At 42.5% G+C, this 25125-nt stretch overlaps 1 protein-coding gene across 12 annotated transcripts in view; it reads left to right on the top strand.

Annotated features, from left to right (window-relative positions):
* KDM2B (lysine demethylase 2B) overlaps positions 1–25125 on the top strand; it is a 102921-nt gene that overhangs the window by 53770 nt on the left and 24026 nt on the right. For 11 of the 12 annotated variants that reach the window (XM_019621024.2, XM_010720120.3, XM_019621023.2 and 8 more), the window contains 2 exons: positions 5638–6092; positions 13203–13289. In XM_019621024.2, coding sequence (XP_019476569.1) covers positions 5638–6092; positions 13203–13289 — 542 coding nt within the window. The remainder of the gene's footprint in view (positions 1–5637; positions 6093–13202; positions 13290–25125) is intronic. The other variant, XM_019621026.2, reaches the window with a different exon arrangement.

The following is a 25125-nucleotide window of genomic DNA, read 5'->3' as shown; positions in this document are numbered from 1 at the left end:
TCCCCATGAAATGTGTCTCCATCCAGTTACTGACTGGGAGATATTCCAATCATATAAAAGCTTAGTGGGAACCATAGATGTCCAGTGTCTGGATGGAAAAGGATTATTTTGCAAGACCAAAGTGTCAACCACACAGGCATCAAATCAGCCCCAGCTATTTGGGAAATGATTTGGTGACAGTAATGTTACCAGACAGTCGTCTTGTCTGCGAGCCTTCAGTTGTTGGCCTGCTGGAAAGTGACGCTATTCTCAACTGTTTCACTGTTAATTCAGCATGGTTTTATGGCCATTTCAAGCTGCATGAAAGAAACATATTGCTCTCGTAAGATGGGAATCTGGCTTTGTGAACTCTTGTCCTGTGAGCTGAATCAGTTCAGTGACCTGACAGAAAATGAACCCTCCCAAAAACACAACATGTTTGTTAGCAGTAAGACTGCTGGGCTGATCAGATGTGTGGCCCCACTGCAGGGATGCTGGTGCCAGGCCCTGGGCTGTTGTTGCTGTCTTGAACAGATCACCTCTTCCAGTTTACTGAAGTGCTATCCACTGACAGCATGTGGTTCATCTACCTGCCTGCTATCTTTTGACTTCAGGTATTAGCATGCTGATAAAATCTCTGACATTGACATCCAGGGTTTTTCTCTCCAGGAGTGACAGATTTATACTTTGTCAGACACTTGCTTTTTATTTCTTGGCAGAGCCTTAACCTTAAAATAATTATTTAGCTGAGAACTGCAGTTCAAAAGCCCAGATCTGCTATATCTACTGGATCTTTCAGTTTGGCATTTATCAAATTCTCTGCAAGAGTAAAGGTACATTATTTACCTTTACAAAACTATGTTGTTTTGTTCTGCTTGAGTAATACTGTTCCAGATACTTGCTTGTCTTTCTTTTAACTGATCTCAGCATCCAGCCTCTTGACTCAAGTAAATCTCTGTGAATTTTAATCCTTGAATTAAATTGTTCTGTGATATCTCTATCTTACTGTTGTGCATCAGCAGTGGGATGGAAGATCTAAGAGAAGTCAATGCTCCAGAAACTGACTGCTTTGATTTAGAAACTTTTCTTCAGAACTGCTAAGGTCCTTAAATTGTTAAATGCTCATCTCTTCCTTAGAGATTTCTCTATCTTCAAGCTGTGCCTTGATTTCCCAGGAGAGAGTATCCCTTGACGAAGAATTTCCCGTCATTCTCCTTAAAGAGAAATGGAACAAAGTACTTAACTGCCCTGCAGGCCCCTCGATAGATTTAATTGTCTTCTGTCCTCCTTGGTTTCAGAAAAAAATCTCCACATCCTTGTATTCTTTTTCAGAAATTTCTCTTGAAGAATCATAGTGTTACTAATGTTTCTTATTTTTCCTCCGTTAATTTTTTCTTTGTTGACATACTTTGTTCTAAATGTCTACTTGCTAACTTTTCTTTTGGGTTCCAGATGTATTTCTTTTTTATTCCACCCTTGAGCTGTTCTGCTTTCTTTTCTTATATACCTTCTGATAGAGCAGTCCTACTGGATCTCAGGAGCAACAGGGATGACTTCTAGTTGATGACACCCTCCAGAGAGCACGCAGGATGCTGCCCATGGTCTCTGGGATTCACAAGGTGCTGATTTTTCATAGGATCAGTAGAGATTCAGTTCTTCTGTTTGAAAAAAAACAGTTTACTGCAGTGATGGGGAACATCTCTGGAGAACACAGGAAACTGAGTTCGTAATCACTTGTGTTTTAAGGATATCTTTAGACTCTTCACATTACATTTTCATTGCACAGTATTTATGTACTTGGGCACGAATGACTCTTTGCAGACACTGCCTACTCGAGAAAATCTATTACTGTGATTGTGTTGTGATACCCTGTCAATATAGTTGTATGCTACTCCAGCAGTTTTTATTGTTCTTTGTATTTCTGTTTTCTAAATGTCTGGACTCCCAAAACTTCAGAAAACAACAAGCAAACAAGCTGTGCTTGCAGGTGAGGCAAAAACCCTGAGTGTTCCCACTCCCTAAATGAAAACGCCTGCCATTCTAAGTGAGGAGAAGACTACTGAGGATTCCCTTCCTGTTCTTCAGGCCCGGAATGAGATTTCAGGCAGTTGCCTCCTAGGTAGGGAGAGCTGTTCTTCTCATCTCTTCCACTGTAGGGCAGGCTCTCAGGGGAATGATGACATGACAGAAATCACAGGCTGCTGTAAAAGCACACCAGCTCTTTCCCTCCCCTTTTTCTTTTCCTTGCCCCTCTCAGCTGCAACATTTATCCTGCCAGCTGAAGTCAGAAAGGGATTCTATTTGGGTTTCAAGCTGGATTTGACCATCCAGTGTTTCAGGAGGGATATGTCTTCATTATTTTTACTCTTATCATGAATGAGTCTGTACTAGATGTTTTCAAGCACAATTGACCTTCAGTGAGATATGGATCTTGAGAGTGAGCTGACAAAGAGTAATTGGGAGAAGATACTGTGCTATCGGAAATACGCTTTCTCTGTCGCCTGCAGCTTTTAAGATCCCTATTGCTAAAATTTTAACAGGATGACTGTAACTGTGTATTAGGCCTGATGGATGAAGAAAATCTGCTCTCTAGCACGGTGAAGGAGCCATGTCTTTACTTTCTCCTTCTCAGGGGACAGAATAGATTTACTTATTGATGGACAGGTACTGGGCTACACTGAGTGATTTCTGTGTGGAGTGTTCCATGTAGAACATTTCTGGTATGCTCAGGTTGCTGCTGTTTTTGTTTCCTGCTAGCGAGTATGTTATTGCTGTCTTTAGCAGACCAATAGGAGCTGCTGTGCCAGGGTTTGAAACTGGAAATAGCAAGGTAGATATTAGACATTGGTCTGCTAGAAAGAGCTCAAAAGGTATTGTAATTACACCTCACCCTCCTCCATATCTTCTAAGTCCTGTAATAGGGCAAGTCACTTTTCAGCAAGGAAAGAAACTGTATAATTATCTTTCTTGTACAAGGATACTTGTAACATGTGAGGAAAGTTAAGTGATTTGCCCAGAATCACAGGGAACTGAATTGCAGGGGGGGAAGAGGGGCAGAGGGCATTTCCAGCGCTGCCCTGTGGTCAAGCCTGGGCAGCTGCTGCTCTTTGGAGTTATACTACGGGCTGGTTGTATAGCCTGGGTTTATTTCCTTAGCATTGTGGAATGATGAGGGCCTTTAGGGCTGCCTCAGTGGGACTGGAATCTGAACTGGCCAACCATTGAGAAACTGGAGTTCTATCCAGGTGTTGGCTGGGGCACTGGCTTGGGAGAAACCACAGTTGCACTTAGGAGGAGCTCTTTTCCATGGAGAGGCTTTATAAAGCAAAAACCTCCAAGCCAGTGGTGTTCTGGTAGTATAGTGCTTAAAATGCACTTCTTGACAAAGATTACATTTATGTAGGGCATAATTGTACAGCGTAGTAACTCTGAGTCAGACACTGTATTCATTAAAATGAATAAATAAAAATCATGGCATGTTGCATTATAACAGAACACTTGAAAACACAACATTGAACCTTCCTCATTGTGAAGATATCCATCCATTATTGATCCCCTTGTGTTTTTTTTTGTTTTGTTTTGTTTTTTTAAATTAGCAACAGCAGCAGACAGTTGTTGTCTGTTGAAAGCAGTCCACTCTTAATCTGATGGTGTAACAGGACTGTAATCCTCTAGTGCTCCAGAACAGGCTGATGCACTCCAGGTTATTAGCAAGCCCTGTCCCATGGGTAGAGTTAGGCCAGCTATCACGTAACCGTCAGGCATGCAAACGGGCACTTGTCTTCTGATGGCTCATCTTGAGGTTAGATTTAGATTAATTCGTGCGTGTGTTCATACTTAGTGACTCTCCATTCCCAGATGTAGCTGGTGCAGCAGTGCCTGGTTTGTGCAGAGCAGTGGCAGCTGACACAGCTGAGCTGCTGGGCCCTGGCTGTGCTTGCTTCTGATGGGAATGGTTCCTCCTACACTGTGATGCTCTGCTCTTCTCTTGCCTTTTGTTTCAGTAGATCAGGGCAGGAGACAAAAAGTGGAGCTCTCTTGAAGACTGTTTTCTCTTAGCACCAGAGCATTACTTGCAGTAAATTATTCACACCTCCATAACATGATCTCCCTCTCTTTCCTTATGCCTTATCTGTGCTTGTGATTTGCCCCAGTTACAGCCATCAGTTCCTGTTCAGCAAAGCCACAGCACAGGAGGACAAAAACATAATTTTCTTTGTACAGAATTACACCAATTTCACTTGATAGCACTGTACTAGTACTACCAGCACAGGGATGTGTATCTGCTCTCTCCTGCTTCTTTTTTATTGCTGGTGTCTTCTCCCACCTAAATGGAGTTTTGTGCTTCAGTCAATTGCTAAATAGTTCACCAGGGCAGCGTGGCCTTGAGAACAGGTTCCAGTGCTGCACCCAAGGGACTGGATTCTGATTCCTGATTTTGCCCTAGATTTGTGACAATGAGCAAATCATTCTTTCTCCCAAGCATCTGTTTCTTCAACTGTAAAATGGGAAAATGACATAAGCTGATTATGTAGGCCTTCGAGGTGGATAAGTGTGCTAGCTACTGTGGACAAAGGAAAAAGCAGTATTAAATACAAGTTGGATAACCAAGTGTTTCTGAAGTGTTCTGGTTAAGATATTTTCTAAGCCTTTTTATTTTTCCAAGAGAAACATGGAGGTATGTTAGCATGGAGCAGAGAGGAGAAGCTGCAGTGGAGTTTTGCATGGCACCACTTCAACACTCAGAACAGTGTTCTTGCTACTTCATGGTGAAGTTTTAGTGGAGAGATACAGGCAGGAAGTTTGCCTGTACTACACATGGAGCTGGATTTGGCTGTGACCAGAATCTTGGCCATTAGTTTCCTACCTAGATTTCACGGCTCGATTGCATACAGTTGGGTAACAGTGGGGATTTTGGGGGGAAACATAGTACGAAACTAAGATTAACAGTTCTGTAGACTCAGAAACTTGGGTTTAAATTTTCTCAGAAAGTACCTAGAATGTATCAGGGGCTGCAATTAGAAAAACAACATCATGTGACTCTCTGTCCTTGCATTTCTCAGTGTGTTTAGGCTACTTGTCTGTTAAAAAAAAAAAAAAAAGCACAACTGTAATCTTCAGTCTCTGAAGAGCAAAGAGTATTTGTGCGGTAACAAACTGAAGTTCTTGTTTTACCAGTGGTTGCTTGCAAACAGAGAGTACTGAGAAGTTGGTTTTGTGCTATGCAGAGTTGCTTTAAAAGAGATGTTGTAGTGCATTTTAACATGCTTTTTCCCATCGTTTTTTCTTTCCTTTAAAGCTGTAAGGTTACTGAATCTGATCTCTTTTGGATTGCCAGAAAATTAATTGTATGTGAACTCTGCATATTCTTAATTGAAACCACAGAAGATTGAAGTGCTAAAGAAAGCATATTTTTTTCCCCAAATGTTTCCCCGTCGTTTAAACTGAGCAGATGTTAACCAAAAAGGCCAGCATTAAAAAAATGAAACAAATGAAAAAACAACCCAGAAAAATAGGCTGAATAAAGCTCATTCCTATCACATATTGACTTGGCATTATTCAGTGTCCTTTTAAATAGGCAGCTCCTAGTCCAGTCATAGAAGTGTTAAACTATAAACTATATGGGTAAAGATTCAGCATTCCTTTTCTAACTTTCAGATGCAAAGAGAAAACGCAGCATAGACAGCTATTCATCAGATTCGTGGTTAGACATGGATGAAGAATCTTGTGATGCTCATATCCGGGAGGAAAAGGATGACAGCTTGGATAAGAACTCCAAATCCCTGGTGGATGGCTCCTCCTCACCCAACAGCACACATTCAGAAGGAAAAGAGGGTGCGGGGAGAAAACAAAAAGCCACAGTAATGAGGTACCTAAAAAGAACTTTGTCTAATGAGTCAGATGACAGTGCAAAATCAGCGACCCCCACGGATTATCCCAAAACACCAACGGGGTCTCCAGCTACAGAAGTTTCAACCAAATGGACTCATCTCACAGAATTTGAACTGAAGGGATTGAAAGCCCTGGTGGAAAAGCTTGAATCTCTCCCAGAGAACAAGAAGTGTGTTCCAGAAGGCATTGAAGATCCGCAGGCTCTCCTGGAGGACATGAAGGTGAGTGTGATAGCTTTCTGATCCGTACAAACTGTCCTGTGGACACAGGAGATAGGAGGAGGTCAGGAGGCAAAGTTCTGCAGTAGAGAGGTAGAAACTTGTGTATGGTGACCTCATCCTATCAGCCTGCTATGCCATGGAGAGGGAAGTTATGCCTCTGACACAAGCCATCTTTGCACTGGGAAGGCAGCTGGTTGCAACCTGATTTGATTGATGCAGTGCAGCCATTTCTGACTGTTGCAGCTGTGCTCAGGGACCAAAAGTTTACATCTTTTTGCAGTTTAGCACTTATGTCCCACGTGTAAATATTATACCTCAAGTGGTCTGTTTATAGTCTTAATCTTCCCTTTTGGGTCTCTTTTCTGGAGTGTATATAACTGACACATACAATACATACATGTGTGATTTTAGTGCAGAAGATTGTCAAATGTTTTCTCTTGCATTTTTTATTCCCTTTTTTTAATTTTTATTTTTTATTTTTTTTTTTTTAATCTATTTCATTTTCTTTTCCTCCATTGCCCTCTATAGGTTGATAATTATTCTCCATTGGTACGATGTACTGGTACAGTGTGGAGAAGGTATGAGAAGTGAATGCCCACTAGTGACAGATCTGCTCTTCAGATTTTTAGTGTGCAGGAAGTGGTGGGTACCTCGTTGGACACGGGGATAGGTTTCACCTGAAGGCCTGCATAGCTTTGTTGCTTCTGTCTGTGATCTGCAGCATTCCTTTGAATGAACTGGTTAGCTTTTCTGTACCTTGTTTTCACATCATGTGAAATAGGTGTATTAATACATTTTTAAAGTTGAGACCAGCATACTGTTTCTGTTTTACTTGGTCTTAAATAAAACTAAAATCTTTCTCTAGTACAGATAGGTCCAGTAACATGAAAATTGGGCCTGATTTGAAACTACTAATATTAATTTATAGTCTTGTGTTTGGATTACTGGTTTTGAGGTGCTTCTGTGTACTGTGTGTCATGTGACTCTTCAGCAACATGTTTTCTGTAGGTGAGAACTGTGTAAGCCACAGTCTGAAGGGCAGATAGGCGTTTGCATTGTAGAAGGAACTTTTTTCCTGAAGTTTAAAATATGGACCAAGTTCCACTTAAAAATAAACTTCCCCTTCTTGAGACCCCAGAAAGAGGTGCGCCGTGTGATAGATGCTGCAGATGTTCAGGCTGCGATTGTGCATGCTCTGTTGATGACATACTGCACTACACTGCAAAACATCTTACTAGAACATGGGGAGATACCATATGTGAGTCCACGTAGGAGCAGTGCTTTCTTAGCCTTTGCCAGAGCAGCGGGTTCACGGTTACAGAGATGGAGAACTTTGAGTGGACACTTAAGATCCTTGTGCTCTTTCAGTGCTTCTGTGCTTTAATTGGTATGAAGTGGGCATCTGCCAGTTGATTTTTGTGCCTCTTGGCAGATCTGTGATCTTGATGTTCCATCTTCTTTGATAATTGCACAGAAAATTGCCTGCATCTGAACTCCAATCTGTGCCAGCACACACTGTAACCGTCAGGATGTGCCCAACATCTGGACCTTTATGGTTCCCTGCTGGTTAAAGAGCTCATGACCACATCTAAACATCATACATGCTGCAGAATGGTGTTTTCTGAAATCACCCCTGTATGTTGGCGAGCTGGGATGGATTAGTCAGAGCAAGTCTTCTTGAAAGGTTGTTGACTGATGAGTGTTCTCTTGCATAGTTGAACTGCTGAAGAACTTTCTTGTCTTATCTATCTTTTTACAGAGCTGTCTCACACAGCAGCTCTCAATTTTCAGAGAATGAGCGTTGACACGGCGTGGTAAATAATTCCTGTCTCCTTGTCATCCACACGGTACTACAACTGCATGGTTTGTTTTATCAGGTTTGTTGGCTGTTTTCAACCACATCAGTACATGCTTTTACCTTCATGGGGTAGAGCTGACCGATGGAAAAGTTGCCTAGTGACTCATTTCAGCTCCTTGAGCATCTCTCTAACATAATGGCTCTTGCAGAGTTCCTGTGGTGCTTGCTGTACAGAATGCAGTTGTTGATTTTGTTCTGTCCTTGCTGTTGAGGAACATTGTGCTGTTCAGACCCTCGGCTGAAGGCGGTGATAGCGATGTTCCCGTGGGGATCTCAGTGGTCTCATCTCTGCAGCAGTTACCTGCTTCACAAGTGGTGATGGTTGAGCTGTTAGCCATGGTAGATAACTGACCTGCAAAAAGATTAAGATAAGAGACCGTAATTTCGGATACGTTTTTACATGTCTCTGATGTGATTTTCGGAATAGTTACTGTTATTCAAGAGTGATACTTGCAAAAGATAGTTTTAATGGTGTTGAAACTGTAATTGCTTAACATTTCTGTAGGACAGAAGTTCTGATCCTCAGCACCTGGTTCCCAAGCCGGGTGTGACGGAGGGGTGGCACTGCCTGTGAAGTGTTGACTTAAAAGATTTTCTGTGTATCATACAGAGACATAATGACAGAAGAAGAAATACAGCCCATTTTTCCAGAATGATGTTTATCTCCTTGACCACAAAATCATATTTCCTTTTACTTTGCTACCAGCTTTCCAACTTGAACAGAAAATAACGTGGGGATTTTGCTGCTAGCAATAGCAATAGAGTGAGCAGAAGCCTGGCATCTGTTCCGCAGCTCTGATGAATCCCCAGAGCACCAGTCATTGGTGCAACTGAATGGAGGAGAGATCCTGCAGAAAGAGCTTTGCAGATCATTCGTGCCATGCCTGTATTCAGCTGTATTCACAAGGTTTGTTTTGTGGGCAACCTGAATTTTGTGCATGTGATGGATTAATAATGCAGCCTATAAAAAGCAGCCCTTTAGTACTCCTGCTTGAGAGTTATTTTTAACCAACACACAGCAAGAACATGCTCTGACAGAATGTCTGAAAGTTCATGCTCTGCTTGGAAAGTTTTCAGCTCTTGAAAAAAAATAAAACCGTGTTTATTGTAGTAGTTTTATTTCTTAATGAAATACACTCAGGAACTTTTTCTCTGACATTAAAGTCTTTGTGCCTCAGATAGATATTCAGTGTTTTCAAAAGACAGGACAAGGACAGCTAACTGGAGAAAGAAAACCATTTTATTCAGTAATACAAAGTTTCACAGAATCAGGATAACTTGCAGAGAATTCATGGTTTCCTGTCTGAAGCAAGGATGCAGTATGTGTGAGAGGCTTACTGCTCTGTGTGGTAAACACAGCTACGGCTATATGCAGTATTTAATGTCAAGTAGGTGAGACTCTCTGTAGTGAAGTAATTTGTTTTCCTTATGAGAATGGAGAGTGAAAACTAATCTAAGCCTGTGTAAATTCCTTGCATGTTGTCTAAGCTCCTAACTAGCTGTGACTATCTAGGGGGGACACAGCAGTCCAGAAGTGTCCAGCTGATGCCTCTGCAGATTGAGATTCCATTTATCACCATGATCGATGGAGTGCAGCAATGCAAGGGAGGCTTATTTGCAGAGCACAGCACGGGCCTCACTTGGGGAGCAGGTCGGTTCTTCCTTCATCTCAAACAAGAATTAAATAGTTGTCGACTGCAGCTCTGCTGTATGGGAATTGTATCCCATGAGCCTGGTGTTCTCCACTAAAGGAGCTTCTCAGCGGCCTCCAAGCAGCGATTACTGACAGCAGCATTCACTCCCTAGCAGATGGCATCTGAACAATCAGCAGAGGAGATGCAATATTGTCTGTGTCCCAGTGTCTGCTGCTGGGCTCTGTGTGAGAGAGTATGTGTAGCAAAAGTGAGGGTGCTCCGCTGACCCACACTGCACAGAGAACAGAAGGCAGTGTAGCTGCTGGCAGGGTGAGCACCAGCAGGCACTGCAGACATTGCTACCACGTCACTGCTGTTGGTGTTACCTGTTGGAAGCACACACAGCCTGCAGTTACACCTTGTGTTCTATATATGCATGCCCTAAAGCTCAGGTATGAAATCGTGGCATGGTTTGCTCCTTGTATTTCAACTTAAAAATGAAGTAGCAGCTGAAGTGTTATACGTGTTCCTACAGTGAACAGATGAAGAAGAAAAAAAAATAGGATGAGGAATAAATATTTCTAAGATGGTAACCTTGGGGATTGGAAGAGTTTCCTTTTGTGGCTTCTCCACTTCATATTTAGCTGCCAAATGGCATGGCAGCCTGCTAAAGGTGCAGTCAGGGTGGACTTAGGCATGAAGAAGAGAACAGAGAGGTAACCACCTTGCTCCTTGCTTCAGTTTGCACCCCACATCACAGACAGGTAAACCTGAGCATTCTGCAGCCCACATTAAACACTGCCAGTGCTGCTTGTCTGTATGCAGTGTCTGATTTCAGCACACAGCATTTCCTGCATTGCTAGCAGGATGGTAATTCCCTTGTTGGGGAAGAGACTGTGAGATCAGCCCCCCAAAATGCCACAGACTTTCCCCACTTCAAAGCAAAAATGCTGCTCTTCTTTCAAAGGCACTGTGGAAGTCCATTAGGGCAGAAGAAACTCAGTTTGCAGAACGGAGTTTGTCAAATATCCGCAACTCCTTGGCAGCAGCAGCAGATTCTTGTGCAAGACAGATGATATCTACTGAAATATGTTCTTACTTTTTCTTGCCAAGAAATCTTACCCTGTTCTTATTCCGATGGCAGAAGAAAAGACACCCTCCCTTTACAGAATGCATTTTAGGGGAGTCATTCCTTGCTGTGCTTGTGAAATTAATGCCTAAGCTTAATTCTTACATACTTAATCAATTTCTTTCCTTCTTATCTGCTATTGTCACTACAGTCTTCAAGTGCAATGAATCAGGTGGCCTTGTGCTGGATGAGCATCGAGTTGTTTGGCTAACTGGAGCCTCATGCCTTCTTTATCTCTGGTTTTTGTTTTTCGTTTATTTTTCCCCCTTCTCTAGCAGGTGAACAGAAGGCTGCCTCCGTCCATCCCGCCGTGTGCTGACATTTGACACTTGTCTGTGCAGCTGTGGCTTGGTTATGGTTCTGCTGCTGAGATATCTATTGTTTTCAGCTGGCTGATACGATAAACTGCCACAGTTTTAAGTTTCTCCTTAGATAATATTTTCACATGATACATATGATAACAAGAAACCTGCAGTATTCTGCCAAGTTCCTGGAATGTACTCTGCTTTCTATTGATCTCCGAGTTTCTCACAGTCCTCAGTGGAAAGGTTAAGGTTTGCTGTCCTCCAAATTTAAGCGTATCAAAGTAAAGAGCTGCCTTCTTCCTCTGAAGAATTTTGGTTTTGCTACAGCACAAAGGCCTCTCCATTTTTATGACTGAAGAATAACTTTGAGAATGTTGTCATGTGTAATGCTGTGATTGCCCTTCTAATGCAAAAAGGACACGAGAAAAGAGGTGTTTACTTAGCCCTGCTCAACTCCATCAGGAGTTCATTTGCTATAACTAATGTGTGTGTGAAAGTTGAGAGATCTTCCACTTGAAGACCTTTGTGTTGGCTGTGTGCTGTAGGCTGTGCCAAGCATTGTGTTGCCTTTTGGTATCACTTACTTTGGTAATAGAACTGCTTTGGGAGTAGTCAACATCTAAAGCAGCCTTACTGGGATAACGGGACCAGCACTGTGCTGGTTCTGCGGCCTCTGGTAGGAAAGCATCTCCAGTTTAAGGTCAGGTGGGTAACTGAGCAGAATCCAGCAGGTTGTTGTAGCTCCAGGGAGGGAAAGCCGATGGCCACTGGTGCAGAGCCTTGCTGAGATGGTCATTGGGCTACAGTGTGTCATCGTATTTAGGTGATTACAGAGGAATTCCAAGTGTGTTTCTTGTTAAAAACAATTACTGTCCTTTAGGATCTCTTAGCGTAGTGTGTGAAATTTCTATTTATTAAAGTTCTGCACTGGGGACTGAGAGTGCCCAATGCCTGTTGGTGTCTAGTTAAGCTTTTTTTTCAAGAAGTCATTGTAATTTGGAGCAACATTGTTGACTTTCCTCGTCTGTGTGACCTCCTCAATTATATTAGGAGGTAGTTTCCAACCTGCAGTCCTTGTTTGTGCTCTTGGAGCAGTTTTTTTCCTTAACCTGGTAGTACTTACTCGGGCCTTAGTTTTCAGCAGTCAGCAGAATCTTCCTTTGGACTTGTTTTTTGTTTTCGGTTGTTGTCTCTTCCAGCAGCTTGCACTCCACATGAAGAGCTTTGTGGCTAGGTTAGTAAGCACAGGGGGAGTCGCAGGGAGCGCGGACTGTTCCTGACTGCACCATTGAGTACACTTAAAAGGAGTCCTTCTTCCCCACCCCTGCACTGAGTTGTATGGGAATGGCGGTGAGTCACAGCAGCAGGAGCTGTGTGAGCCAGCACAGCCCACTCCTGAAATTTTTAGGATGCATGAGGTTTCATCAACGCAAAGGATTTGGAGGGGGTGGGAAGGAGGGAAGACCAATCTTTTCCTTTCATACTGTACTAGCCCAAGTCAGATAATTTAGTGAATGTGCAGGAAGCTGAATGTCTGATGTGATCACGCAAAGACAGTTGGGTTGCACCAACTCTGACCTGCACTTCCCTGTGGAAGGAAAGGCAGTGGAAACGACAGCGCTCTTGAATTGCCATACCTAAAGGCTGCAATGTGTGGTGGTTCTGTATCTTGACTCAGCTTGAGTATTCAAGCATTTGAGATTCCTCTAAACTGCCCAGCCAATGCCCCGTGACTGCAGGACTAATGGTGGTAGAGTCCAGATCTTCCTGGGTCTTCTGCAGAATTGATTAGGGTCAGGTGCTGGTTGTGGTGATTGCTTGGGTTTCAGCAAACTAGTGTGTACGTACAGGGAAAGGTAACATTGGTAGTAGGCTGGTACCAGTGGAAAACACTAGTCTTTTGGAGACACCAATTTTAAAGACATCTGTAACATTTGGGGCTATTTGTGAGTGATTTCGCTGTCTGTTTTGCAAAGAAATGCATCTTTTGCATCATAAAGACATGCAAGAGTTTCATTGTGACTTGAAGTTTTGAAGAAAAATGAACTTAGAGAGATGTAACAAATCAGTGGAGCGCACATCACTCTTCTTTGTGAGGGTGGGATATTACATTCATTAACTCTCTCTGCTCCTAAGTCGGAAGAATATTCCTCTGGTTAATAAAGACCTTTTCGTTCACAACAGAACATTCTGAAAGAACATGCTGATGATGACCAAAATCTTGCGATTTCGGGTGTCCCTGTGGTCAGCTGGCCCAAGAAGACCCCAAAGGTAATGAGACGTGATTACCTACTAATCATTGCTGTGCCAGGTCTTGGTGGTTTTTCAGCTATATTCTGGCAAAGTGTTTCATATGATACTTAGGCAGCAGCTAGCACTTCCAACATGGAAGGTTATTTTTGATAATTTTATGACTACATGTTGAAGCAGAACATAAAGGTACCTCAGTAGGGAGAAATGGGCAGTTTCCATTTGAAAAAGAACTTGTTTGGGCCTCACTTATCTGCATAAAACTTGGATATGACTTGGTCGTTCACTAATTGCAGCTAAATCTGAAAGTGTTGATGCAACATTTTGTGTAAGTTTAAATGCCATGTAAATGCTACAGACTGGTCACTTAGTAAATACTTGGGTCTGAGAAGGTGTTTCTTTTCTTACGCTGTGAGAACTGCTATGTTTTCTGTATATCTTCCACTAACTTCAAAGGCTTGTTTTCTGAACCTGTACCTTCATTTTTCCTCTTTTATATGGGAGTAATTTTCTTCACAAAACTCTGAGGCTTGCTTCGTTAATGCCTACAAAGAATTTGAAATAAGTAAGAATAAAGTCAAAAGGGTGATTGTTATTTATAACAGTGGTATGTTTGCCCCACTCCAGTTATTCAGCATGCTGTAAAAGCAGCTTTGCTTATTTAGAAGATGTCTCATCGCTTCTATTTTTACTGTCATTTTTCACTGAATTAGTTTTATAATACATAGTTTCCCTAGAAATGCTGAAAGGGTCAATCAACTTAAATCAGTCTTCTCTGTGAAAATCTGTTGTCACTATGATTGTATATAACTTTCAAATCATTAGCTGAACAAATTACTTTCCCCGTTCTCTCTTTGCTGGTGTACTTGGTGTGGCTTTACATTTAGTCACTTGTAGCTGAGAGTTTGCTGTTTTCAGATTGGAAGTGGGAAACCATAAACTTCAGCAGCTGCCAGGGAAGAGTGGAGCAAAGTGAGCAGGAGTTGTGCTTCTGGTTTATTTCTGTCTTTTAGCTGGGTGCATTTCAGATCAGTTATATCTTGCTAAAAACGTTTTTCCCTTCTACATTATAACAGATCCATAGAAATATGCATTGTGTTTAAAACATTGATGTAACTGAAAATAACAACTTATGCAAACAACAATTTGTTTAAAAACTGTGAAAGGAGTAGATGTCAGATTTGTCACCCTGCTGCTCTGATAGCTGCTATTCATTCACTGGTCAGGTATCTCCAGACATGGAATAAAGCAGAATCTCTGTGCTCAGAGCAGAACTGGTATGTGAAACTTGCAAAACAAATCTAAGAAACAATTGGTTCTTGTGCTGTGTTTTTTGAGCGCCTGGTAGAAGCAAGGATCTCAATGTTTGGAGGTTTTTAGAAGCTTTGATGTTTGCTCGTGTTCTTGTTCATTTTATCTTGGAATTGTCAATAGATGGCTCATTTCTTATATTTGGCAACATAACTGTAACTGTAAAAGATTCTGGTTTTTTTTGTGCAATTTTCATCTCTTTTTGCAAAATCCATCTTGCTGGCTGCAGGATTTTGGCTTTTTAGCTTTCTGGTGCTTGTTTTCCAGTATCCTTTTTAAAAGCAGAATGTTTTAAAGGCATCTATGCTAAGTTACAATAACAATTATATCATCACAGAAATAAGAGGAAGACTTTCACAAAGTCAGGCTTTATCTTGAAGCTGGCAAATGGAAACTTGTAACAGAAGTAGTTATTTCACCACAGTCTTCATACTTACTTTAATTAATCAGTGATTAATTGGAGATCAACTTGTGTTATGCTGAAGCTGAAAGGCTTGCAGCAGATAGGGCTGAATGTTTTGCAGAAGAAGCTTGTTATTTCCTGTACTCTTCTAATGCCAGATATCTGTATCACCTTCCATGTCCTCCTGGCCTGTTCCCAGAGGAGGGAGGCAGCTGGGACATGTCTTAGTGTTGTGTCTTTGAGCCCCAAATTAAAATACATTAGAAAGACAGTATAGGAGAAATCTGTATAAAAGCAGTGATGTAAGTGGTTAAGCTTCATTAGCTTTCCTTTGTCCCCTGTGAGTCCTGATGATGAAACAGAAGATTTGATAGAGAAGAAAACCCTTAGGGAGGATGAACTCCCTTAAAATGGGGCTTCAGGTGGTGGAGCAGGGCTGGAAGGCTCCATGAGCATTGAGCACAAGGCAGGGAAGTAACACCCGGTGGTAGTTTTGCTTACTGCAGTATTACTCTTCTAGCGTACAGGAGAAATGCCAGGTATTTCAGTGACTTTCTGGAGATGTTGGTGTGTAAAGGAAGGGCAGATAGGGTGCAATGTGGTGCTGGTGTGAAGACATTACAGTGGTACACCAGCTCCAGGGGGAGGAGGATTGTCTGATTTAGTCCTTTAAGCAAAAGAAGCAAAACTGAAATTCAGGAAGAGCAGGCAGTAAATGAAAAAACGTGGCTCTTCCTTTCTCCCAGGAGAAGCCTCCAGAAGAAATTTAGAAAGACAAGAGCAGCAGATGGAGAAGGAAGAATAAAGCCGGCACTAAATGCCAAAACATTTCAAAGAAAATGGAAATGACTGTAAAGAAAGGAGGGGAAGAGACTACAGACAGCAAGAGAGGAGGATGAGGAGAGGACCAAGCATTGAACAGAGATGGAATGAGGAAAACATAGGGCAGAGGTAGAAAACTCTTGGAAAAGTAGAAGGTCCTTGCAGAAGGAAGGGCTGGTGAATGGCTTAAGCTTGTGAATAACACAAGATGTGAAAGGTCCTGCTTAGTTAGGCTGACTCTCTTTGGAAATAATATATCCTCAGTAATCAGTGATTACAGAAGCAGCAAATAATATTTCCCTTTAAAATTGAGTCACAGTTTCTTTTACGCACTGTTGGTGTGGCGTGCCAACAGCGTGCACTGCAGAACAGCAGTTTGAAGACTGAAATCCCAGGGTTTAGAAAGGAAATGTGTTCTCTCCCCCTGAATCTCAGTTCACAGTGGATAAGGCAACGGGCAAGACACTGAATTAAGTATGTGAGCCCCATCCATATGCCGTGGCCCCATTTCACATTGCTTGTGTCTATCCTTTCTAAAGGCATTTGGGGCTGTCAGATTTACTGCAGCTCTCTCTAAAAAATTTATTCACTGAGAAAAGAAACAGAAGTAGCAATCAAAAATGTTTTTGCGAGGAGATAAAATAAATAGGCAGCATTTGATGATCTTATATTTGGTGTACAAAATGAGAGGCAAAGGTCTGTGTTCTGCTCCCAGCTCTGCTGCAGCCTGGTGTCATCTGAGGCAAATGACACCTCTCCTCTCCCTGAGCCTTCCCAGATTAGAGGATCCTGCTTCTCTTCCCAGGAGTGAAATTAATCTTTATAAGGATCTGTGAAACCTTCAGCAGAAAGCTTTGTAGTAAAACATCCAGATCATTACTATTTTATGGTAATAGGGAAATAGCGTGCAATTCATAGCCACCTCTTCTGGATCATACTTACTCATCTTTGTGGTTTTTTGCAAGAACCCTTTTGGAAGTGAAAATTTGCCCTGGAAGAGAACGTTTTCAGAAGTCCATTTTCAGAAGAGGCCTGTCTGCTAATGACTCATTGAACAGTATGTTTTATTCGCCGGGGATCCTAGGATATGCACAATGATCCTACTTTAGTCCTCATCAGAGGATCAGGAATGTGAAATGTTACATGTCCTGACGTCGGGCTGACTGTGTGTGTACCTGCTGGCTAGACAGCACATTTCTGCTGGCAAGCGTGCAGCTGGTAATATGTTCCCATTGCTTTGCTGGTTTGTGCAACAGTAGTTTGTCCTTGCTTGGTGCTGGGCCCTGTCTGTGTTTTATTGTAATGACAGTCTGCTGTGCGAAAGGAAGAGCTCTGTAGGATGTACTGCCTCAGGTTTTTGATTTCTTACCCTGTGGGAGTGAGAACAAACTAAGAAATGAGCTCCTGCCCGGCCCTGGGACGTGGACTTTGGGGTGGTGGGGAAGGAGAGCAGAGCCTGGCTTACACTAAAGCCATCTGTGATCACTGATGTAGAGAGCTGCCATCAAATGATGTCTTGAAGCCCCCTCTCAAGATTTGCAGCCCTACGTTACTGGATTTCCCATTTAATCTGTGCAAAGATTAGGGCTAATGTTTTATGAAAGGACCTCAGAGTATGGCTGAAGCAGAAAACACGTATTTTTTTCCAGCCATTTCCTACTTCTGGAAGGCAACAGTCAGCTGTAGTAGCACGTAATTGCACTCTGTGGAAGTGCCTTCTGTTTTTATTGTGATAAAGATCTTTAGCTGTCTATGAAGAGCAGCTGTAAAGAAGTAAAATGTGTTTGGCCTGACTCCGTTGTTCTGTGAAGAGTGAGAAATGCAGACAGCTGGGTTCTCATCTCTTTTACCTGACACAAACCTGGAACCGCTGCATTTATAGTGACAGCAAGCATCCAGGTATATATGGGTCTGGCTGGGAGCAGGGGATGAAGCTGTGATTTTCAGTGGCTGGTTACGATACTGGAAAACATGGCTGGTTTTTTGACCCCTTGCTTATTCACTTTTTCTGTGTAATTGTTACTTCTTGATTTTAAGAGAAGATACTTGAAAAGTATCAGAGGGCAATGGCAATATCCCTGTTTAAAATTAATGACTAAATGTCACAAATTGAAATGTTAATTTTTTTTTAAACACCTTTTCCTGCATTTGGTTGGTCTTTCTAGTAGCTGTGGCATCCTGCAGCAGTGACCCCACACTTTCCTTTTGTTGTTTCAGATCCGTTCCTTCATATCAGAAATACAATCCATGCCCCATTCGTAATGGATTCTGTGGAATTGGAGTGAAGTGTCCCATTTGCCTTCTCTGTGCTGTCAATGTTTCTGTTACATCCCTGTTACTGCTTCTCAGTCACTTTTTTAATGCTCTTATGCTGGAAAGCAGTAGTAACTTTGGTCTTTTCCAGTGTACAAGCCATACCATGTTTGATCATCTCTGTTGCTCTATTCTAGTTCCACTAGAGGTGGTTTTGAGATGAGGGTGGGTATGGGACTCCAGGACCACAAATGGTATTCAAGATGCACTGTTTAAGAGAGGAGGCAAGAAGAACATGCCTTGTTCAGCATGGCACAACAAGGGAGAGATGATTGCTGTGTGTGAGTACTTCAGGGAATATAAATATTCCCTGAGGAGAAAAGTTATTTTATGTAGTGGGCAAAGTTGGCATTGGAACAAGTAAGTACAAAGATACCATAAATAAATGTAGTCTGGAAGTAAAGTTTCTGATCATTGTTCATGGTCTGAACTAAACAGCATACACAAAAAGTAGACAACAGTGATGAGAAGGGTGTTAGATTCTTAGACATTACCTGTATTTTAAATAATGAAAGGCCATGATATTAGTCAGTCTCTCAGTCTGTCCATATCTGGAGCCCACAAAAGTCCTTAGGCATGTTTCTAGCAAGGAAACTTACTTTCTTCTTTGTATTTTACATTAGTAATACTTGAAGGGAAGAAGATCTATCAGTTTCTAGTAAGAGCTTCTTTAAGTATGGCTCCAGTTTTATGAACATATACATAACCTCGTGCATTGGATCAAACATCAGAAGTACTTAGTAAATAGTTTAAGAATCAGTGGATGCAGCAAATTTGAATGCAAGTAGAAACTAGAAAAGGAAGCATCAGTTCAAGAGATTTGATAAATTGCAACTTGAAAAAGAGCTGTGGTTTTTCAGAAGTATTGAGCATTGTTTTACATCTCATTTTCATTACATTCAGAGGTAGAGGTGCTAGATGGACAAAGAACATTCTTGAAAACCTTTGAATAAATACTTCCAGTTTTTACTTGCTTGCTTACTAAGAATTCCTACCATAGCTCCTGCAAGGCCAGCTCCACCCAGAGCAGTGAGAGCGCGGAGGTGCACTTACAGCAATTAGTGCTTAACCTGAGTGGTGTCTGAAGCAGATCTGAGCATGCAGAAATGGCACAACATCAGAACAGCATCGGTTCCAGGAGCCTGCCCCGGGGCTGCCACCAGCAAGGCTACATTCCTAGTAGCAGTGGGAAACCTGTGCCAAATTCCCCAGGATGGGCCAGCCTTGGATATCTGTTAGGTACTTCCTGTGACAATAGGAACATCTTAAACAGCAAATACTGACAGTGGAAAACAAGCATTTGGAAATTAAAGTGAAAATTCAGTCTTGTGTAGGAAAGTAACAGGGAAAGGGAAGAAAAAAAGGCAGAAGGACACTAGAAGAATTCTGCGTAGTTTGTTGGACTTTGTATTTTTTCTGGTTGTGATTCACATTGAGTTTTACTTCAGTTGTTTAAATGCCACAAGAACAAGAAGAGGATTGAGGCTGTCACGTTTTGTCCTTGCCAGGTACCACTGTAAAGGTGTTTGAAGTGATCTCTCACAGCACTGCCTGACCTCTGCTTGGCATCAACAACAGTTAGAATCAGTGTGCAAGATTTGTCTATACAAATGTGTGCTAGGAATCCTTTTTGTTGATAAAAAAGCCCTGAGTATTAAGTTCTTCTATTGCAAATCAGACAACTCTTAATAGTTAGCAGATGCTAATAATTCTTCTACCAGAAAATAGCTTAAGTACAAAAGAAAATCAAAATCAAAATCAGTTAAAATTTGTTTTTCTCTTTACTGATTTCAATTTTGATTGGAATAAGCGATTTAAGTAATTGTGAAGAATTTTTGTTCTTTTACACTGAAGGGACAATAGTTGCCACTGAGAGGAGAGTCCCACATTTATTCAGACAGGTGCCCCAGTTCTGGCTCCTGACAGATCCATTAAGAAGTGAAACCACATAGCTGGGGTTGGGGGGATTTTTTTTTCTTTATTTAAGGGGATTTCCCAGTATAGCTGTACGCATACAGAACTAAGCCTTTTCCCTGCTAACTCTTTGGGAGCAGGAAGAAACCTGATGCACCAGAAGTGAGGACTCCTTCAGGTACTTTGCAGAGGAGTTCAGAGTTGCTGATGCTGCTAAGAGCTTGTGTGAAATGCCTGCTTTCCTGGGGGCAGCTCCTTGCCTGGCCTGTTTATTTTTCTGAGCACTTCGATCTCTTACAAACACGAGTTCTTGAGACAAATTTGTTTCTGCAATAACTCCACACAGGCCGGAGGAGTCTCAGGGCTTGGTGCGTGTGTATCATACATAACGTGCCCAAAGAGCTTCGCTGCATGTTGCCTCCGAGTCAGTCTAAAAGCTTTGCCTGGTGACTTGACAGATTATTTTTCACCTCAAGAGGCTGTACTTGAAATATTGTGTCCCTTCAGGGAGTAATTATAAATAGCAAGGACTTGAATGAGCACCTTCTTAATCTTCCATCTTTGACTTAATATTTTCCCTTCTTATCAACTCCCAGCCATTTGCTTTGAAATTTGACCGATACCTTTATGTGATTAATACATCAAACAGGTAAATTAGAGCCTTTTTGGCATGGAGTAGAAATTTGAACAGATTGGAAAAAATGAATAGACATCTCTTTTTTCAAACTGTTGATTTAAAAGTATCGCACTGGAAAATTTATGTGTTCTTCCCCATTGTCATTCTTCCAACATATGCGAGAATATTCAGTAATATGAGTTTTTCTAACTAAGGTCTCAATTGCCATTTTTCAAGGTAGCTGCTTTCTCTTTATTCCTTGACAGTAGAAGTGCTGATGAAAACTACTTCAGTCATAAGACCTTTTTTGAATGTGGTGGATGTGAACTGAGTTGATGGGTCTAAGGTTGTGTCGCTAGGAGCCTGACTACCGTCACTGCTGAACTGGCCAGCAAAACAAAAAAAATCTGAGACTGGGATCTGATTAAGTCTTCAAGCATCCTTGTGTTCTCCCCTGCCCCAAGATGAAAACCATTCAAGCTATAAGTTACAAATCTGAGATTTAATAGTTTTGTTTCTGGATCGAAGCACATTGGCAGAGCGATGTGGAAGGCGTTTGTCATTCCACAGTTATGTGCTGTGCAATTACGGACATTAATCCTGCATGCACTTTTCAGAACAAAATTGAATTGTATGTTCTGTCCCTGAGAAGATGGCTTCCTTTTAGATTCCATAGCACACTGAAATTAAAGTCTGCTGAGAATATAAATGAGGTCTTGTTTCAACTTCATGACTTTCCTGCAGGCACTAGTAGGCCAATACAAGGCACAGAAGTGCTCTTCTTTTTGAAAATCAGCAAATCTAACAAAAGAAGTGGAGAAAAGGCTGATGAAAGCTAAGCAGCTTTGTGAGTCTAGAGTGTTTTGCTTGTTTTTGTCCTGGATGTTTTCCTACAAACCCAAACCCTACAAACACCAATGTAGGTGACAGCTGAGCACCTGTGCTCTCATGGGGAAAACTGTCCTTCAGCTCTTTGTTTGCTTACATTTCAGCGCACTGTTTGTCTCTCGTTGTTTGGGTTTGGTCTCTAGATTTGAAAGCTGCTACCAGATACTGGACACAGCTGTCTCAACAAGAGCATTTTGCGCTGTGTGGCAAAGCACACCGAGCCACTTCAAGGAAAACAGGTTGCATATTCTGGTTAATCCACTATTTTAGCTAGCAGCCACATCCATTTGCATGTTCCTCCACAGCGTGGCAGTCATTTCTTATCTTCTTAGGAGCCTACTTCAGTATTTTGCATTTACTGGCAGAACATGGCTCTTGGAGATGAACTGTGCTGTGGGAATGCTCCCTGATAGAAGCATTTGTGAAAGAAGGAAGCGTGGCAGGATTTCCCTCATTTCCCAGCAGGTAATTCCATTGTGCCATGGCTTTTCCTGTACAGAGTGCACTCACACCTCCAGATCTCAGGTGCTGCTGGGTTTGTTGGTGCCTGCCTGTTCCCACAAATCTGATGCTGTGAGGGTAGAAGGCCTCAGTGTTGTATCAGTACATTCCCAAGATTTGGTGGTTTTGCCTTATATGGCAGATACGTGATGTTTCAGTATCCTCAGAAAGCAGTCTTATTTTATTTGTAAGACAACATGGTGGCTTTTTGGTTTTTTGTTTTTGTAGATTTTTGTTTTGTTTCTTAAATCTCTGAGAAAGATTAAGTAAGTGAGTTACAAGCATCACATTCAGCCTGGGCTCTTGGTGTTTTGTGTGCTCCTCCTCTGCTGTGCTGTAATAGCCCAGGACTGTGCCGTCTAGAGTGGTGCAGTCCTCTCCTTCTTTGCTTCCCATGTGTTGGATACTGGTTAGAAGGTATGGGCATTATGTGGAAGGAGCAACCAGTATGTTATTCTTAATTGAATTACCTTATTTGATCCAAGATTGATGGATCAGCCATTTTATTAAAGAGATTGTGGTGATACATCTGGTGACTGCTCTTATGTCATTGTCCAGGTAAAAGAAATAATAGAAAGCGCTAGGATGGTGACACTGGGTGGATATTTGAAGATGAAAAGAAAGCTGTCAGAGCATCTCTGATAACATGGAGAGTGACTGAGATATTGGCTAGAAGTCTAGAAAAAAGCATTCTGAAATTTGCCCAGATCCAACAGCTAGAATCGTATTTCTTGTGAGCAGACACTTGGGCCAAAACAGCAATCCTTAGAAAGTGACAGGGTAACTCCTTTACCCTGATGCAGGACAAGATGCGATTCATAAACATCTCTATGGGGTTTGCCTTTAAAAAATGTTTCACCTCAAATTGAGAATCACAGAATCATAAATCGTGGAAGGGACCCACAAGGATCACCTAACTCAGGACGTTCTGTGATGAACTCCAGTGTGCGACTGACACCACAGGTTCTGTTTGGCACTGAGCTCTTATAGCTACAGCTGAGATCTGTTGGTCCTGGAGCAGCTCAAGAGCAAGTATACAGAGTGCAGGGGTGGTAGTCTCACTCCCCTCACATTGGTTTTACTACTTAAGGATATTTGCATGAGAATAAAATCCAGTTCCTTGGCACTCATCTGCTCCTGCTGTTTATTCTTCGCTTGAGGTTATTGTCTCAGTTTGTGACAACGTAATTGGTTTCTGTGGAGAAGATTATGATATTGACTTATATATGAGTTCAGGTGAGGAGCAATCAGCACCAACAGTTCAGAATAGAAAGTACTCTGTTTGCATGCAGCTCTCACTAAGGCTAGTTCAGCAGTTCAATTAAGGATGTAATTTATTACTTATATCACACACATTACATCACGCAAGGCTGCGGTGTGGACACAGTTACAGCAGTACAGGCATGGCTTGGGTCGGTGCTCATTCTGTTTTCTAAACTGCTGTAAAGTGTGCCAGGACTGTCAGATGTGCACTGCTAGAACTGCTTGCACAAGGGTAGCTCGTGGTTTGCTGTAATTTAGTGTTCTCTGGTGTAGACAAGCTGAAAGAATCATGCTGGAAAATGCTCTCTTAATAGTTCTTTTTGTGTATTAAATATATCTGCGAATGGTTAGCTGCTCTTGCACAAGATGAGATTTTCAGAGAGCAATTGCAATCAGAAAAGTTCATTTTATTATGTTGTTCTCCCTCTTTTCCCGATTCCGAATTTGCTAATTTATATCCTATCCTATGTGATTTTTTTATTTTATTTTTTTAAATGTCAGCTCTACAAAGTTTACCCAGCATCTGAAAATCACTCTGTAGTCTTGGTGTGTGCATCCTCCTGCTCACAGAACATAGAATCACGTGGTTGGCTTGGAAGGGACCTCAAATGCTCTGGCCCCAACCCATGGGCTGTCTGCCCCTCAGCTCAGGCTGCCCAGGGCTCATCCATGGCCTCGGGCACCTGCAGAGATGGGGCAACACTGCCAGGACCTTGCAGCTCATTCGTCACTTGTGTTGCTGGAAGGGGCAGAGTGGAGCAGACTCCCGGGGTGGCTGAGAAGAGCAGCTCAGCACTTTGTGCTGGTGGACCAAGCGGGTATTGTGAGTGGTAGGATGTGTTGTGAGAGAAGGGAGGAGGGTGAGATACGCTGGGATCTAATTTGCTGTGAATCGTATTTCACCATGGTGGATTGGCCTTGGGGGGTGTTCCAGGTTGTTTTTTTTTCTCCATGTGGAGGTCAGCCCGTGGGCAGGTGTGGGACTGGGCATCCTCATGTTAGCTGTTCCACAAGCACCAACGCTGCTGCAAGCAGGCCACTTACTCTAGCTTCCTATCTTCAGGATCTCCTTTGTAGGCCTCTACCAAGACGTACATCCCTCTTTCCTGTCCTCCAGAAAACATTGGATTCTGCTCTAACCTTGTGATTCAGAAAGCCAAGGCCTTAGGCACATGCCTTTCGTGCCCGGGCTTTCATCTGCTTCAGCTCTGCCTTGTGTGCAAACACAATGGAGGGAGAGAAACCCGAGGAGACACTGAGCTCACTGAGGGCCGGCTGGGAGCGAACGCCTGGCTGCTGGCATCGTGGGGCAGCACCATTGCTTCCCATAATGTGTTGGCTGGCAGGAGGACAGCAGTGCAAACAAGAAATGGAGATTTAACGTGTTCACAATGAGGAAGGGCCATCATTACGCGATACACTTGGCTTTGTCAGCAGCCGCCTGTCCGCCGTGTTAAAGTTTGGCTGAACTTTGTTAGGTGGAGCAGGGCCACGAGGTGGTGTGAAGGCGCAGGGCAGTGCCGTGCTCTGCAGAGCCACGGGTGTTTGTTTGTGGGGCCACGTGGTGATTGGGGCTGGGGAACGGAGCTGAACTCATTTGGCAGAAATCCTGATGCAGAGACCATTAGGTCTGCTGCTTTACGGCTTCTCGGTTGCTCAGCACATGCAAATATTTAATCTCATGTTTAATTCGACGGTTGTGGGCGTAGGAGCCAGAGGCAAAACCCTAACAACTGGAATGGAATCGGGACTTCCCCTGAAAGCAAGGCCCAGAAATCCAATGGGAAACGTAATTCCCAGCGCTGCGATTGGGGCCTGGCCGCCCC

Source organism: Meleagris gallopavo, chromosome 17 (genome assembly GCF_000146605.3).
Source record: "Meleagris gallopavo isolate NT-WF06-2002-E0010 breed Aviagen turkey brand Nicholas breeding stock chromosome 17, Turkey_5.1, whole genome shotgun sequence".
Taxonomy (NCBI): Eukaryota; Metazoa; Chordata; class Aves; order Galliformes; family Phasianidae; genus Meleagris; species Meleagris gallopavo.
This window is presented reverse-complemented; position numbering and strand designations above follow the sequence as displayed.